The sequence below is a fragment of the Leucoraja erinacea genome, chromosome 20, assembly GCF_028641065.1.
Source record: "Leucoraja erinacea ecotype New England chromosome 20, Leri_hhj_1, whole genome shotgun sequence".
Classification (NCBI taxonomy): Eukaryota; Metazoa; Chordata; class Chondrichthyes; order Rajiformes; family Rajidae; genus Leucoraja; species Leucoraja erinaceus.
Window position 1 is genome coordinate 32,860,531 of NC_073396.1, and position 19,249 is coordinate 32,879,779.

At 38.4% G+C, this 19,249-nt stretch overlaps 1 protein-coding gene across 1 annotated transcript in view; it reads left to right on the plus strand.

Moving 5' to 3' along the window:
* Positions 1-19,249, plus strand: part of dnah3 (dynein axonemal heavy chain 3) — a 157,656-nt gene that overhangs the window by 10,516 nt on the left and 127,891 nt on the right. The window contains exons 3-8 of the mRNA XM_055651884.1: positions 2,466-2,688; positions 4,343-4,397; positions 6,629-6,791; positions 10,478-10,667; positions 16,472-16,667; positions 18,959-19,084. Coding sequence (XP_055507859.1) covers positions 2,466-2,688; positions 4,343-4,397; positions 6,629-6,791; positions 10,478-10,667; positions 16,472-16,667; positions 18,959-19,084 — 953 coding nt within the window. The remainder of the gene's footprint in view (positions 1-2,465; positions 2,689-4,342; positions 4,398-6,628; positions 6,792-10,477; positions 10,668-16,471; positions 16,668-18,958; positions 19,085-19,249) is intronic.

The following is a 19,249-nucleotide window of genomic DNA, read 5'->3' on the forward strand; positions in this document are numbered from 1 at the left end:
ACAACAAACAAAATTACACACACATGCATATACACAACCCTTGTACAAAATCCACAATAATTCCATGTCAAGGGAGGGTCTTAAGGGTGGTTCAATAGCCTGATGGTTGATGGGAAGACGTTATTCTTGAACCTTTTGGCAATGGTTGTCAGGCTCCTGTACCTTTCTTCCCGATGGTAGCACTGAGATGAAATTGTGGCCTGGGTGGCGTGGGTCTTTGATATTAGCAGCTGCCCTAAAGCAGCACTTGCTGCAGATCCCTTCACTGGTGAAGTAAAACCCACGATGGATGGACCGAGCAGCCTGCACCACTTCCTGCAGTCTAATTTGTTCTTAGATGTTTCAGTTACAAGACAGTTACAATGCTGTCCACTATACAAGTGTGGTAGCTCAATAGAGTATTTGATAACGCTCTAAATCTCCTCAAACTTCTGAGGAAGTAGAGATATTGATGAGCTTTCTTTGAAATTGTAGCAGTGTGCCGGGCCCAGGGCAGATCATTAGAGACTGTGCACGCCCAGGAACTTGAAGGTGTTGACTCTCTCCACTGTGGTCCCACTGATGAAGACAAGTTCATGGACATCTGGCTTTGCCTGCCTGCAAAACTGCAAAAGGATCTTCGTGTCCTCATGTATGAGTTGCAAAAAGCCAGTGTGCAGTTACAGAAAGTATTTAGGAAAGTTAACAAAGTGCTATCACTTCTTGCCGGGGGAATTAATACAAAGAGGTTCTGGCTCAGTTATAGTATATGCAGTATTTGTCATTCATAAATATATGGGTACATTTTTCTCCCTACTTAAGGAAAAATATGAATGCTTTGGAAGGAGTTCAGAGGTTTATGAGATTGGACAGGTTGTCATGAGGGCAGGTCGGACAGGCTAGCCTGGTTGTATCTTCTGGATTCTAGAAAAGTGAGAGAGGATTTAATTGAATCAAGATGACAATGACAAGGGTCATGACAGAGTGGATGTAGAAATGCTCTTGAGAAATAATCTAAAATAATGTATTACATTTTAAAAATCAGGGGTCTGCTGCTTAAGAGAGAAATGAAGCTCAAAAGAGGATGTTAAGGTCTTCCACAACTGGAAAACAGGGGCATCTGGGTTGCCATGGTCAAGTTGGCCAAAAGTCCGGTTTCCACGCTGCGTGACTGTATGACTATAAATATGACACGGTGAAGTGTAATCATATTTTGACGTTCTTACCTCATTACCAAAAGGCAGGACAATTAAAATTGGCCATTAAGTTTGAAAACACCATCGGCAGTATTTCTGATTATCAATTCAAGACCATCATGACTGGAGCAAATAATAATAACTGCTCTGTTCTCAATTTCTTGGAAATATATTGATGGGGTTGATCTGTTCTTCAAAGGAATCTGATGGATTGATTGGTGGTAAACATTGCTTAAGCCTTCCATGTAATCGAAATATGGTGCAAATGCCTTCTGAACAAAAACATTTGGTATTGATGTTCCTTGAAATGGGAGCACACATTTATTGAACTCCTCGGAAAACTACTTTCACATTGTTTAAAAAAATAAAACATGTACTGCAACATTTCAATATGCAGTTAATTTTATTTAAACTTTAGGAAATCAATTATTTGTTAGATTTGTCGCCATTTGTTTCCTTGTGCCGCCTTGTCCTTATGTTTAGCGTGCAAAGGCAATGTTCACGCTCTTCAAAAATGATTCAATTGTTTGCTGTGCATGGGGTAAATTTGATGTTTAATTATGGGCTATTCGGCTCGGTATATCACAATGGCATACACCTATAATGGGAAACCATTCATTATTAGGTTCACAGCTGAAAACACTCCCAAGACGTACAGGTTGGTAGGTTAATTGGCTTGGTATATGTGTAAATTGTCCCTAGTGTGTAGGATATTGAAAGTGTGCGGGGATCGCTGGTCGGTACGGATTTGGTGGGCTGAAGGGTCTTTAAACTAAAACCAAACTAAACTTAAAAATAGCTAAAAATTACAGTAGCAGGTTTAAAAGTTAAAGTAAATTATCTGGAGTATGTCCCAGGCGATTAGTTAGTTAATCACCTGATGTGCATTGGCCAAAGACCAAAAGGAAGCTCAATTAAAATGTAATTCAGCATTTTTGCAAGAACTTAATCATTAGAATTTGGCATGATTTGGAAATGCTGCATAGCTGTTGAATGCAATTGTTAATTTAGTGAAAATTCAGTGTGATTTGTGGAGAATATTTTTTAAATTATCCTAGATGACATATTAATAGTTTGGAAGGAGGTTATGGAATCCATTAACAACTAGTGATTGTATATTTATATAATAATAAAGGAATAGGAGTTGAAAGCAAAGTGATGGAGTGATGTATTTTAGAAATAAATGTGCCAAAAATATTGTGGACCTAGGCCAAGCGTATAATACATAGGATATTTTAATGCTAGATTTAGCATTGCATGATATTTTCTAATCTATGGTTTACTTTTCAGACTGTTTTGCACCACAGCCAGTATCCTCCCATCATGCAAGACATATCGTGGCCTTTGGCAATCCCTTTCAAAGAGCAACGCTACCATAGAAGCCCAAGTGAATCAATTGGCAACAACTACACACCAACTGCAAACAACCTGAAGATAAAAGATTTGACGAGGTCATGTCGTATTCATAAGGCAGTTCCTGAAATGCCAATCTGCACAATTAAATATTATTCTCGTATCCTTTCAATAAAAATTGCTAGATATGTTTTCTTTATCCTATCAAGGGAAGCCATCTGTTTATCAATTTATTTGTGGCTGAATCACATAAAAGAACAAAAAACTGCTTCCTTAGCAATGCTTTATTTTTATATAATGTGCTATAATTCAGTCTCGGTGCTGAAATTGTTTTGTACTTTTTACCTGAGGCATAATATGGTGACTTTTAAAAGAATAATAATGTATTTAACCCTATATAAAATTGTATTTTAACACAGTGGCACTGAGCTGAAACTGTCAGGCATTTTTACGTGAATGTTTGGAGCTATTTGCTAATAGAAAGATTTCCATTTCTCTCTTTATATACTACTTCATTTCTAACTTTACGCATTAAGGTAAGTGAAATGTAGAATTTGTCAAGGTTTTTAGGAAAGAACCAAACACTTAATTTAATGAAATCATCCTGTTAAATTGATGAGAAACCTTGAAATAAATTACATCTACTTAGTTGGTCTAAATTCAGGAAATTTTAGCAACAAAGTTGTCCAAGTTCACCACACCAATCTAGCAAAGACTGCAGCAAGAGAAAAATGCCATGATATGGTGACTTTTAAAAGAATAATAATGTCCTTGAAACTCTTGAAAGGCGCCCATAAATAAAATGTATTATTATTTATTATGATGGTCTACTAAGGACTTGACATCTTTGTTATTGGGTGACTTGTCCAGATGTCCTGAAAAGTTGCATTTGATTATTCAAGTGGTGAAGGAGGAAACACCATATTAGATGGCAAGATCCTGACAGGTTCTCCAGCTTCCAGCATCTGCCATCTCTTTGTCAGCAGGCTTTACTAATGGGCTCCTTACACTCTCCTTAGCTGCCTTAATCTTAAATACTGAGTATAGTTCCCGAAAGCATCTCTCTTTCATTTGAAAACATTCTCGATTTACCTAATCAATCGTGCTTCAGTTTCCAATTGCAGTTAATGATGTGTGTGTGTGTAGGAAGGTTTACACAGAAGATGGACACAAAATGCTTGAGTTACTCGGCAAGATAGGCAGCATCTCTGGATAGAAGGAATGGGTGAGGTTTTGGGTCAGATTGTCTGAAGAAGGGTCATGACCTGAAACGTCACCCATTTCTTCTATTCAGAGCTGCTGCTTGCCCCGTTGAGTTACTCAAGAATTTTGTGTTTACTGCTAATTATGGGTGTTCTTCAGGGAATATTTGTTACAGAAACAATGCAAATATTCCTTTCCAAACTGTTCCTCGTGGCTCTGACAATATTTGCACTACAGCTGATGTCATCTCGGCAGTGATCAAGACAGTTGGGCCTCACTTTGGTGTCAACGTGCAGCTGAAGAAGTGAAGGGGAAGCAATGGCCGCAAATAAGTAAAATCAGTGAAATTAAGGGGCCAGAATGTCAAAGGTATTTTGAATTGATTACTCATACACATTAATGAGAACTCCCCTTATTTCTGAAAAACAAAACTGCCAAAGATACAATGATCTACAGGAAAAATGTGATTTTTCTTTCAGTAAAAAAAATCCAAGCAAAAATTATTCAAAGGATCTAAATTTTTATTGTTTCATACATGTTACAAAACATTGCTATCTAAAGCATAAAAGTAATTGAAAGAATAATAGATTAACCTTAACCGATTTGTTCAGCTCCGCGAGCATCTCAACCAGCCCCAAAGAGGCAGAAACTTTCAAACAGCACCAAGTGGGTAATTTATACATTTTTTTCACAAATGATGATTCATTTAAGGTCACTAATTTGCTTTGGTTGTTGTAAACAATTATAAATAATCTACGTGACAGTAGTTGTAAAGTGAGATTTAGAGAAAGGAAGAGCATAATAGTTGCAACCACGAGACCATAATATCTCTTCTTTAGTTAAGCTCTATTACTTTAGTTTAGTTTAGAGATACAGCGTGGAAACAGGCCCTTCGGCCCACCAGGTCCGCGCTAACCAGCGATCCCCGCATATTAACACTATCCTACACACGCTAGAGACAATTTTTATATTTACCAAGCCAATTAACCTGTATGTCTTTGGAGTGTGGGAGGAAACCGAAGATCTCGAAGAAAACCCACGCAAGTCACGGGGAGAATGTACCAACTCCATACAGACAGTACCCATAGTCAGGATCGAAACCCTGATCTATGGCGCTGCATTTGCTGTAAGGCAGCAACTTTACCGCTGCGCCACCGTGCCGCACCAAATTCTATCATTATCACAAAGAACTTACTGTTAAATAAACACATTCTGCTGAATGATTAAATTTGTAATTGGTTAAGACTAATACATTTAATTTGTGATTAAGAATTCAAAATAAATATTGAAGAATTGAATCTGGATTTGATGATCTTATATTATTAAAATGTACATTTGAGATTGTTGTTGACTGGGGTTTTGAAGAAGAAATCAAGAAGGTTGATGAGGGCAGATGTAGTTTATATGGAAGACAGACACTAAAATGTTGGAGTAACCCAGCGGGTCAGGCAGCATCTCTGGAAAAAAGGAATAGGTGACATTTTGGGTCGGAACCCTTCTTCAGACCTTCTTCAATTTACTTGGTCTTCAACAAGGCATTTGATTCTGTTTTTTTAACAAATAATTGAGAAAGTTGATGAGGGCAAGGCAGTTGACACGTTTTTATGGACTTCTGATAAGGATCTGCATGATAGACAGCTCTGGAAGGTTAGATTAGATGGCATTCAGAATGAGCTAGCTAAATGGATACCGAATTAGCTTCATGATAGAGGGTTCCAGTGAAAGGTTGTTGTTTGGACTGGAGCCTTGTGACTAGTGGTGTGCCGCGGGGATTGGTGCTGGGCCCATTGTTAATTGTCATCTGTATCAATGATTTGGATGATAATGTACAAGGCACGATTACTAAGTTTTCAGATGACACTAGTATAGTAGATAGTGAAGATGATTGTCAAAAAATAAACAGGATCTTGAATAGCTGGGCAAGTGGGCCGAGGAATGGCAAATAGAGTTTAATTCAGATGTGTGAGGTATTGCATTTCGGAATGTCAAACCAGGGTAGAACTTCAGAGTGAATGATAGGGTCTTAGAGAGTGTTGTAGAGCAGAAGGATCTCCGGCTATAAGAGGTCTCACAGATAGATAGCATGGTGAGGGGTTTTGGGATGCTGGCTCACATCTGTCAGGGAATTGAGTATAGAAGTTGGAACATTATTTTGCAGTTGTACAAAACATTGGTGAGAGGATTAGATGGAAGGACTTTGGTTGGCATACTCAAATTGGGCTGAAGGGCCTATTTCCAAGCTATATGACTCTAAGAATTACTGCAGATGCTGGAAATTGGAAGTGCCAAAAATGTACAATGGAGCAGGCAGCATTTGCGGAAAGAGAAATAGCATTAATATTTCAAGTCAATGACCTTTCAATAGACATGAAATATTAACAATAAGTAGGTTGCATAATAAATGGGGAAGGGTTTGTTAGGCTGGAGATCGGGAGAGATTAAATAACACGATTGGTGCCAGCTGAAAGAGGGTGGTAAGGCTAATGAATAACAGACGGCGTGTTTGTGGAAAGTCTAAACTGAAGAGGTAAATTACATCAGAAATACCAGAGGGCAAGAGAGATTAAGAAAAAATAAATTCTGGAAATATGAGCCTCAAGGTTGGCATGTGAAATTGTTAAACTCATTGTTGAGTCTGAAACGCATGATAGACCTCTTTGGAAGATGAGGCTTTGACTTTTTTATGCAGTGTGTGGTGGGAATTGGAAGTCTATTCTGGTGTCGCCTTTGAGAGAATTTGAATAAACAGAAGGTGAAAGAATTTGGAAAAAGGACGGTTAGAGAACAAATTAGTTTTAGTAGAGAGGACTATGAAGGACATGAGGGCTAAATACACTTCTGTGCTGCAAATACTCTGTGATTCTGTGAGAGAAGTATAAAACTTTGGTTTCTTTTAGGGACGTGACTAATTGGAATGGAGAGCATGGATATGTACCTGGGAGAAAGGACAAATTTACCGAAAGTCGACCCATGACTCCTATGGAGCAAATTAATTTAATACTTGAACAAGAAAACGCTATTATTGAGCATGAAGGAGAGCCTACGGATAGAGATTATGAGGTTATTCTTTTCTAAATCACTTTTTAAAAGGAACTTTATCATTTAAAAAAAAAAAAAATAATAATAATTTCTTATTGCACATGTAATGGAACAAAATTTGAAATGAATCCGTTTTACAACTGCCCAGAAGCATGTGGGAAAACATCCTGTGGGAAAATTACCAATCTTTCAGACAGTGGTTAGATCAGGTAGGTTTAGTTGAAGATTTGGCGTTAATATTTGATCAATAACTCAAATAAGAATACACCCTTATCCGATTGGTATTTGGCATGATCACGGATGCACAATTAAATGTGGAAATTTGGAAATTGCTGTCCAAGTACCCTTGCTGTACCAGAATGTATGCTTTATCAGTATCTACAAAATTATCCAGAATCGTGGTGAAGTTTTGCATCTTGCATGAAAGGTGCCCAACAAATACCCCTAGGTCATTTCGGTGCAAGTAAAATTATAATTATAAGAAAAGTCTTGATTGATTAGTCCTATTGAAAATTAAATTCTGCAAATGAAGAACTCATTCCAACAGCTTTTAATTATTGTTAGAGATTGAAAAGAAATCTAAAACATCTTCTTAAAAAAACCCGCTTATTCTTTAATAAAAAATGTGTGCATAGAGTGATGAATCTTTGGAATATTGCTCAGTCCACCTGGGCCTACCTGATCTCCCGGTTGCCAAACACTCTAATTCCCCTCCCATTCCCACATGGACCTTTCTGTCCCAGGCCTGCTCTACTGTCAGAGTGAGGCCAAATACAAATTGGAGGAACAGCACCTCATTTTGCTTGGGCAGCTTACAAACCCAGTGGTATGAATATTGATTTTTCTAACTTCAAGTAACCCTTGCATCCCCCTTGTCCCTCCATCCCTCCCCCAACCAAGTCATATCAGCTTCAAGGTTGTTTTGTTGAGCCTCATTGTCGGTAACTTATTCTCACCTAACACACAACAATGGCATGCTTCCTTTATCATCATTACTTCTTTGCATATTTTTCATTCATTGTTCTATATCTTTCTACGTCACTGTCTATATCTCTTGTTTCCCTTTCCCCCGACTCTCAGTCTGAAGAAGGGTCTCGACCTGAAACGTCACCTATTCCTTTTCTCTAGAGATGCTGCCTGTCCCGCTGAGTTACTCCAGCTTTTTGTGCCTAGCCTCGTCAGAGGTGTGGCTCTATCTTGACCAAGGTGGGGAGTTAAATACAGTACATCGACAGTTAACTTTTAGAAGGGTTAGGCTAAATGGAAAAGATGAGAAATCATGTTATGAAAGAATTCATCAAGGCAGCAGAGAGAATGAATTTTAATTCCTCGCTAAATGATTCTACTACAGGTACTAGATTTTCTGAGCCAAAAAACAAGAAGGAATAGAAAACATTGATGGAAGTTTACATGTAATTCACAGCACTAATTAAAATGCACCCCCTATATATTTTCACATGTGCAGTGTGGACAGATGTGAGCAGATGTAGACCACTCATAAAGGGAATTCCTTCATATACTTATTTTATACAGCTATACCACTCAAGTGGTAGATAGAGTCAAAATGGTATCCTACCCTGTTGCATTTAACCCTTATTTCCTGATTTCTACAATATTCCACATTACCATTACTGTGAGATCTCTTTACTGTACAATATTCCAATCTGTTTACATTGGCATTTTAATATGAACTGAGGGGAGCATTTGATGGACATTTTGGTCAATAAATCAAGAATTGATTACTGTGCAGTGTGCAGGGGTTCCCTAAAATATTCTTCTTTTACATCTTCTATAAATGAAAGACACAGCTGAGAACCATGTTTTCATTCCTAAGTAAATTGCAGTGACTGTTGCAAATGTAAATGATTTGGTCCCATCCTGTGTAGATGAATTTATTCTATTTGGAACAGCTGGTTTAGGACTGAGGCCCCTAGGGTGCTCTTGCAACTATAGACGTCCTGCTCTGATTATGAAAATGATTCTCCCCAGAAAATTTAGGATACAATTTCTGGCATGGGGCATATGCACGTGGGAATGTCAATAGTAAATTGTGTCTGAAACCAGACTAGATTACATAAGTTGATGAATAGTTAGTGAATCGAGGGATGTTAACCTTGTGCAGGCAGGTGGTATAAGTTAGATTGGTATCATGGTCAGTGCAGACATGATGGGCCGAAGGGCCTGTTTCTGTGCTGTGTTATTCAATGTCCTATGTTTTTTATCCTGGTTGATAATTGCAGAAAATTGTAAGGGATATAGGACATAAATGTTCAACCCTCGTATTATCAAAGATGATTGGTAAATTGAAACAGGACGTTTTTGAATGCATCATTTCGACTTTCATCCTTTTGGTAAATCAATGATGGAATGGAATATTCATCTGAATTTCTCATCGCTTTCCTGTAATAAATAAGAATGGATTATAAGGATTGGTACTGCTCGTAATTGGGATCTGTTACTGGAAGTCAGGAGTAAGACTAACTTCTGGATGCATAAAATCACCCTCGATGTTTAACTGTCTGAAAACCTGAACTAACAGGAAAGGAACGACTACTGAGGGTGATAAGGGGTGATATGGATCACAGGCCATACAGTCTCCAGTAGCCCATGATGATACATGTCATCTTCTGTGCATTAAGAAAAGTAGTCAATAGTATTTTTCAAAGGAGGGAAATATAGGGTGGGTGATCCATAAAATATGGATGCCATTTGTGTGGAGTTTGCACTTTCCCTCTGGGTTTCCCTCAGATACTCTGATTTCTACTCGTTTGATGTGCTGGTTGATAGAAACATTATCTATTCTATGTTAACCACAGTGTACATGGGTGGTGGAGGAATCGGGGTAGAGTTGTTGGGTATATGAGAGAGAATAGGTTGCAAGGAAATAAGTTGGGGCATGGGATTGCTCTCAGAACTGTCCTAGACTTAATGGGCTGATTAACATTTTGTGCCTTGAGTATTATGACAATGGAGAAGAGAGGAATGAATTCCTAGATCCTCGTGCGTAGTTTTCCTATGCTGAATCTGGAATTCCTTATAATGTTTCTATATTCCTTTCAAAGTCATCCCTTTTTGCTGAGATTTTTATTTCTGACTCATCTGCCACTTAACATACATATTTGTATCAATTGACCTCATTGCTTTAACAATATTTTTTCTTTTCAATGCACAGAAGATGACAGATTAAAAATTGTCAGATTACCTAAAGTATCAGGAAATAACTAATTGAATACTGAGGAAATACATGTTGTGCATGCAAGGTAGATACATGTAGGGTTTTCACGACCAAGAGATTGTTCAGCTACAATTAACATTTTGTAGGCCATGAAGAAATCTCATTCTTTATGCTATCATCATCCTTTAGCAACATGCAAGGTTTTCAAAGTATTTTAGAGAGAGTGAATAATATTTAAGAAGCTAAAGTTATTGGTGGATTTCACTGATTTCAGTGTTTATTAATTAAATTATCATCATAGCACATCATAGCACATCATAGAACAGCAAGTTCTCGAATTAACTGTGTACATGTGGGTGTCTGAATTTTGGGTTACTGACAGTAAATGCTAAAAGTTTTGCTAGCAATGTTACAACAGTCTGAACTGATAAAGATACAAATTTACAATTTTAATGGAACAAAAATGTATTAAAATAATTTAATTTGTACGTAGACGACACTCTTAGTCAAATTTTTTTCAATTTCTTCACAGAGGTATCTTCACTACATTGATAATGGCATCCAATCTTATATGATTGAACCGCAAAAGTCTGAACAGATAAACCGGATAGAACAACTTTTGACAAGAGAACTTAAAAGTGTGCCAGAATTGCAGCCACTGCGCATGGAATTGTTAGAGGAAGTTAATAATGATTACAATAGTAGCCTAAGGAAAGCCATTGGTAAGATACAAATCTTAAAATAAAGAGTAGCAGATAAGATAATCTATTTTATGGATCACCCACCCTATATTTCCCTCCTTTGAAAATACTATTGACTACTTTTCTTAATGCTTTATCAACATTGCCAGTGATACTCGTGTGGTGGGAGAAGGGAATCATTTGATAAAAGTCAACAAGATTGGAAACATGGATTTGGCAATCGGAAAGTCAAAGTCTCATTTCAATCACCTTCCAGACTGACAGCCTGACTCAGGAAATGAACCACCAGGTGGCACCAGCAATGGTTGCCTCGCCAACAGTCTCTGGCCCTTCGTTGTTTTTTTAGTATGTGTTAAATGTATGTATTTAGCGTTCTTTAGCTTGTTTTTATGTGGGGGTTGGGGGAGGGGGAGGGGGTTGGGGGAAACATTTTCTAATCATTTACCTCGACAGGGATGTGATTTTTTTCCCCCGCATCGTATCTCCGTCCGCACTGCGGCCTAATATCGAGGAGTTGGCGGCCATTGCTGGAGACCGACTTCAAGAGCTCCACTGCGGAAGCCTGCGGCACTTAACATCACAAAGCCCTTTGCCAGGGATCAACCTCTGAGCTCTACCTCGGCAGCCTACGGATTTTAACATTGGGGAACTCGTGGTCTCTGGTCAGAGACCGACTTCGGGAACTTCAAGCCGCAGGAGCTTTGACCGGCCCAACGCGGGGGCTTCAATTGTCCCGACGCAGGAACTTCGATCGCCCTGGCATGGGAGAAAAATGAGGAAAGAAGATTAGACTTTAATGCCTTCCATCACAGTGAGGAATGATGGGTATCTGCTGTGGTGGATGTTTATGTTAACTTTTATCTGGTTGTATGGCTTGTTGCTTTTATGGTAATTCGCATATCACTGTACCTTAATTGTTGCACGTGACAATAAAATACCATTGAAACCTTTTGAGGACAGGGAGTATCAGGTAGCACAAGAAAACAACAAAGGTTAATATGATACCAACGGATGAGATTTAGTTTAGGACTCTCCCGACGCCGGAGCAACACCACCCGGCGAGAACGGCCAGGAACATCGGGCCTCCGTAGAGGCAACTGTGGAGGCCTCAATAGGCCTGACTATGGGAGAACTGGGGATGGGGACTGGACATTGTGCCTTCCCCCACAGTGGTAACCATTGTGGGGGGATGTTTTTTTGTGTGTAAATTATTATTTTACTCTGTCCAAGATGGCTGCTGCAAGGGAGAGTGTATGCTGACGGCTTTAGCTGCCGCTGCTCTCTCTTCATATTGTGTTTTTGATTTTTGTCTTTGGATTGAATTCTGTCTTTAATTTGTGTACTGGTGATGTCTTTACTATTTATTTCATTCCGCTTACATGTTTTTACTCTATTTGCTAAGTTTTGTAAGGTGGCCTTGAGACTCTTGAAAGGCACCCATAAATAAAAATGTATTATTATTATTATTAGTTTTAGTTTTAGAGATACATCACGGAAACAGGCCCTTCGGCCCACCAAGTCAATTAACCTGTATACGTGTATCTCTTTGGAGAGTGGGAGGAAACAGAAGATCACGGAGAAAACCCACGCAGGTCGGGAGAACGTGCAAACTCCGTACAGACAGCACCCGTAGTTGGGATTGAACCCGGGTCTCCGCTACAAGCGCTGTACGGCAGCAACTCTACCGCTGTGCCACCATGTTGCAATTATCTAAAGTCAGGTCCCACCTGCACCCTGCAGGTCTACTGGTCAAATTGGAGGCATGGCAGAAGAAAACTGAGACTCCTGTTACTTTTGATTTTATACTGTGGCCTGGCCTAAATTTTGAGAGTTAGAATTGGTCTTTCTGTTTCTAAATATTAAGCAAGATATTTTTGGATGGTTTCCGAATATAAGAAGTGCTACGTGTGAGAATAAATATTATCATTTCTGTTTGAGACATGAGCTGGATTTGCTGACGACCTTAAAATAATGTTCACATTCTTTAAATATTTCTCACCCATATCAGGATTAAGAACTAAATTAGTTCACAAATGTGGGCAATTTGCCTACAATATTAGATAGTTAATTATTGAACTAAAGAACATAGTAGCAGGGAGTGTTACCATCATAGTATCACTGGTAATTGTAAGCGTTTCATGGTAATTTTCCAACTACCATGTACAATGAGATTGTTTTGAGTCTGCAAACAGACTTCTTAAGTAAAAAAACACAGGAAATACTGGGGAAACTTGGCAGACCAGACAGCATCTTCGAAAAGAGAAACAGCTGATATCTCGGGCCATTTATTCCATTACATTTGGAAACGTAAGAACAAAACATTTTAAGTTGTAGTGATGGAGAAAGCAAAGGAATGTCTATGATAAGATGCAGACCAAGGCTACTAGGTAAAGTAATTACTTTCCTTTTTGCCCAAGAGAAGGAAATGAAAACTCATCATTTATAGCAGATCTGTCTGGCTGAGTGTAAATAGAAGATAAATGAGGGCAGGTTAAGCGAACAAAGGCAGCAATATAAAATGTATGAGAATACCAGAAATGTTCAGCAGATCAGATAGCATCCGTGGATAGAAAACAGAGTCAATGTTACAAGAGGATGACCTTACTTCATCCAATTGTGACATAAACGGGAAAAAGGGTTATCTATAATTGTTTGATTCAAAATTGTGTCATGAGGGCTGCACCATGCTTAGATGGATGGTGAGCAACTCGGTGGCATGGTGAATGGTAATGCAGCAGTTACAGTACCCTCCATAATGTTTGGGACAAAGACCCATCATTTATTTATTTGCCTCTGTACTCCACAATTTGAGATTTGCAATAGAAAAAAAATCACATGTGGTTAAAATTCACATTGTCATATTTTAATAAAGGCCATTTTTATACATTTTGGTTTCACCATGTAGAAATTACAGCTGTGTTTATACATAGTCCCCCCCACCCCCATTTCAGGGCACCATGACGTTTGGGACACTTGGGCTTCACAGGTGTTTGTAATTGCTCAGGTGTGTTTAATTGGCATCTTAATGTAGGTATAAGAGAGCTCTCAGCACCTTGTCTTTCCTCCAGTCTTTCCATCACATTTGGAAACTTTTATTGCTGTTTATCAACATGAGGACCAAAGTTGTGCCAATGACAATCAAAGAAGCCATTATGAGACTGAGAAACAAGAATAAAACTGTTAGAGACATCAGCCAAACCTTAGACTTACCAAAATCAACTGTTTAGAACATAATTCAAAAGAAAGAGAGCACTGGTGAGCTTACTAATCGTAAAGGGACTGGCAGGTCAAGGAAGACCTCCACAGCTGATGACAGAAGAATTCTCTCTATAATAAAGAAAAACCCCCCAAACACCTGTATGACAGATCAGAAACACTCTTCAGGAGTCGTGTGTGGATTTGTCAATGACCACCGTCTGCAGAAGACTTCATGAACAGAAATACAGAGGCTACACTGCAAGATGCAAACCACTGTTTAGCTGCAAAAATAGGATGTCCAGGTTACAGTTCGCCAAGAAGTACTTAAAAGAACAACCACAGTTCTGGAAAAAGGTCTTGTGGACAGATGAGATAAAGATTAACATATCAGAGTGATGGCAAGAGCAAAGTATGGAGGAGAGAAGGAACTGCCCAAGATCCAAAGCATACCCCCTCATCTGTGAAACACGGTGGTGGAGATGTTATGGCCTGGGCATGTATGGCTGCTGAAGGTACTGGCTCACTTATCTTCATTGGTGATACAACTGCTGATGGTAGCAGCATAATGAATTCTGAAGTGTATAGCTCAAGTTCAAACAAATACCTCCAAACTCATTGGCCAGCAGTTCATTCTACAGCAAGACAATGATCCCAAACATACTGCTAAAGCAACACATGAGTTTTTGTAAGTTAAAAAATGGTACATTCTTGAGTGGCCAAGACAATCACCCAATCTGAACCCAATTGAGCATGCCTTTTATATGCTGCAGAGAAAACTGAAGGGTACTAGCCCCCAAGACAAGCATAAGCTAAAGATGGCTGCAATACAGGCCTGGCAGAACATCACTAGAGAACACACCCAGCAACTGGTGATGTCCATGAATCGCAGACTTCAAACAGTAATTGCATGCAAAGGATATGCAACAAAATACTAAACATGACTACTTTCATTTACATGACATTGCTGTGTCCCAAACATTATGGTGCCCTGAAATGGGGGCCTATATAAATACTGCTGTAATTTCTACATGGTGAAACCAAAATGTATAAAAATGGCCTTTATTAAAATCTGACAGTGCACTTTAACCACGTGTGATTTCTTCTATTACAAATCTCAAATTGTGGAGTACAGAGGCAAATAAATAAATGGTGAGTCTTTGTTCCAAACATTATGGAGGGCACTGTAGTGCTGTGCCATATAGATCCAGGGACTTGGTACAATTCTGAACTTGGATATGTCCAGATAGAATTTGCATATTCACTCTGTTACATAGAAACATAGGTGCAGGAGTAGGCCATTCAGCTCTTCGAGCCTGCACCACCATTCAATATGATTATGGCTGATCATCCAACTCCGTATCCTGTACCTGCCATCTCTCCATACCCCCTGATCCCTTTAACCACAAGGGCCACATCTAACTCCCTCTTAAATATAGCCAATGAACTGGCCTCAACTACCTTCTGTGGCAGAGAATTCCAGAGATTCACCACTCTCTGTGTGAAATGTGGGTTTGTTCCAGGTACCTTGGTTTTCTGCCACAACCCAAAAACAGGTGGTAGGTTAACTGGCCATTATAAATTATTTTTTATTCTCGGTTAGTAGGAAAAGAATCAAAAGGGTGTTGAGGACCCTGTGTGACAGGGAATAAGTTAAATAAAGGGAGAGGGAGTGAGACTAATTGAGTTGCTCAACTAGAACAAGCAAGAGCCTGATGAGCCAAATAACCTCCTCCTGTGTCATTATAAGTTCCTCTAGATGATGTTGGGTGTTGTTAAAACTGAAAAGGAGGCCGGAAACAGAGTGGTCACTGTTGGACAGGGGTGAGGAGTTAGAGTAATAGGAACAGCAAGTGAATGGAGTTGAAGGTGATGATGTTCAATGTAAGAATGAATGCGGAAGGGCAAAGGAGAGTGATAATGGAGGATACACAAAAATGCTGGAGAAACTCAGCGGGTGCAGCAGCATCTACGGAGCGAAGGAAATAGGCAACGTTTCGGGCCGAAACCCTTCTTCAGACTGGAGGAAACTGGTTGAGTCTCTGTTCAAGTAAAAATTGAAGGGTCCTTAATCCTTGGAGTCGGATGGACATGTAGAACAATTAGATGTTAATCACAAAGATGCATAGATTGAGAAACTAAAAACTTATCTGAGGTGTCATGGATGTAAATGAGAAGGACTGGACAAGAGGAGAAAGAATACAATCAAGATAGGAAGGAAGAAGTACTTTTTACACTGATGCTGCTTGACATGCTATCTATCCCTAGTACTTCCTGTTTTTATTTAAGATCTGCAGCATCTACTATTTGTGCTTTTCAATGGATTTTTGCGTGTATTTGAGGATTACCTCGTTCTGACGGAGGGTCCTAGCTGTGAAAGGTTAACTTTTTTTCTTTCTAGAGATGCTATCTGACCTACATATTCCCAGCTATTTTTTTTTGTTTTGTTTTTTGTATGTGATTTCGCTTTTCTCCTTTCAATATGGTGGGAATTCATTTTTACTATATTAAATATATTATATTAAACTTTAAATAATTTTACTAGACTAAAATAATTACCTTACTATCACGTGTCTATTTTACTGCATATTTACTGAGTTAATTCTGTGTCATACTCTATTTCTTTTCAGTTGACTACATCTTAAAGGATCCTTCTGAAAGGATGCGTCTTTTTATTTCATCTGTGCCACGACCATTCCCTCAAAGAGTAATTCGTGCACCAGTTCCTTGGCACAATGACAACACCAAAGCTAGGGCATGGAATGAATCTCATCTCTTTGTGGACAATCCAATGATGAATTTGCTGCAGCAATTATGGCGCACAAAGTAAGTTGGCAATTTAGGAACGGAAGTTGCTGTAAACACTGGTAATTAATGTCCAAGATGCTCATCCATTAACTTTGCAATGCTCCTAAGTTTAGGTTTATTATTGTGTAATATGTAAACATAGAAATTAGGTGCAGGGGTAGGCTATTCGGCCCTTCGAGCCTGCACCGCCATTCAATATGATCACGGCTGATCATCCAACTCAGTATCCCGTACCTGCCTTCTCTCCATACCCTCTGATCCCCTTAGCCACAAGGGCCACATCTAACTCCCTCTTAAATATAGCCAATGAACTGGCCTCGACTACCCTCTGTGGCAGAGAGTTCCAGAGATTCAATACTCTCTGTGTGAAAAAAGTTCTTCTCATCTCGGTTTTAAAGGATTCCCCCCTTATCCTTAAGCTGTGATCCCTTGTCCTGGACTTCCCCAACAGCGGGAGCAATCTTCCTGCATCTAGCCTGTCCAACCCCTTAAGAATTTTGTAAGTTTCTATAAGATCCCCTCTCAATCTCCTAAATTCTAGAGAGTATAAACCAAATCTATCCAGTCTTTCTTCATAAGACAGTCCTGACATCCCAGGAATCAGTCTGGTGTACCAAGGCCAATTTTTTCCTAGTTTTCCAATAACACTTTTTCTTCACGGTTTCGCTGTAATGATAATACTATAATGCTGTACATACTTTCTGCACTCTGGAATTTTCTCTCTGCACAACCCGTTATGCTTTTGTATAGCTTGACTTATTCATGTATATATGATGTGAATTGATGGTACAGCATGCAAACAAAGCTTCTTACTACATGTCGGTACACATGTCAATAATATAAAAAACAGGCACGCAAACAAACATAGTGCGATAATATTATTTTAACTTCCTTACAAAAGTATCTGTGTATGGATAGATCGTATGGAGAGTACAATCAGGTGGAGTATAAAACTAATGTTGCACTGGAGTTCTAATGTACAGTATATGTTTAAAATTACCCAAACTCAGGCTTAACTAGTGATCTATTAAGAACTACCATAACTTGCCTTTGTATTTAATGCTATTATTAGTAAAAGACAGTCCCCAATGTGTTCATTTAATATCCTTATTAGCTCTTCCTACAACCTTTAAAAATGTTTATATGTAAATCTTTTCTGGACCACCTATAAATTTAAATTGCCCTTCGTTAATTTCCCTGTTGGAAATCATTAGTTGTAACATCTTCCATTGCAGACCTATACTTTTAATAACATTATAACGAATTAATTTAATAACAATAACAAATTAATAAGCTTTGGCTTCTTCCTGCTCCTGCAGGACACATACGATTCATTTATTTATGAATATTGTTTATGACACTTTATAAATATTCTTGTTTTGTTTTCTTGTTTTTTTATGCTGTTTCACACTTGCTTTTTATTTTTTAATCTTTTCGAAATAAAGAAGAAAATTATTATAATATTATTATAACAAGCAAAATATAATAAGAAATTGATGTCTCTTCACATACAACTGGATCATGAATATGTCCTAATTATAAATATAAAATCTCAAGATTAAGGCAATGCAAATTCATTTCTGACTAGTCATTGGTTAAATTTAATGCAATAAATGGTCAAATTAGTATTTTTTTAAATATTCACTCCTTTATGAATGCTATAATCATCTTTTATTTTTTTTTAAATTTTCCCATGTTGCTAATAACATCATCTAACGGGGAAAATGATAATAAAAGGTTAATGCAAAGTTTTGCAATTAGTTATAAATTTCAAATTAGGATCTTTAAAGTTTTATTTGCAAAAGTAAAATCTGTGTTTTGTATAAAACCATAATAAAATATAGTTTTCTATGCCTATCCATTACATATCCTTTTAATGTGTTAGTCCAACTCTGATAGATTTAGAAACAAGGAACTGCTGATGCTGGTTTACACAAAAGGACACAAAGTGCTGGAGTAACTTAGTGGGTCAGGCAGCATCTTTGGAGAACATGGAGGTGGCATTTCGTGTCAGGACCCTTTTTGTCCAGTGATGCTGCCCTACCCACTGGGTTACTCCAGCACTTTGTCTCTGGGTGTTTTCTGCCTAGTTTAATCTGCCACAAGTATTCAATATGAAGGCCCATATTTGGTGCTGTGAGCATGTTGCAGCATGCTGTTTTAACCACCACAGCATTTAGAATTGATAGGAAATCAACTTGCATTTAAACATTTCTAATGATCCTCATGGAGTATCGAAGAAGACTTAAATAGTAATAGGTGGGTGCAATTCAGTCTGTTTTTATAACCCACCTCTCTACTGTTTACAGGTTCAACGATTTCCGATTTGTTCGAGTGAAGGAAATAAACACAGAAGATCTTCCACTGCTGCCTCAGGAGTTTGAAGGTCTTGTCAGGAAGCACTGTGCAGAGGCTCATAATATTCTTGAAACCATGTCAGTATCGTATATTTTATGTAGACGACATGTTGAACCAATGTGAATATTTGTACGGTGCAAATCTTTTACGATTTCAGTGATTCTTGTTTTACTTTGAGGTGAAGGGTTCCAGTGAAAATGACATGTAGTTAATATCATCTTCAAACAACATGATGAGGAACA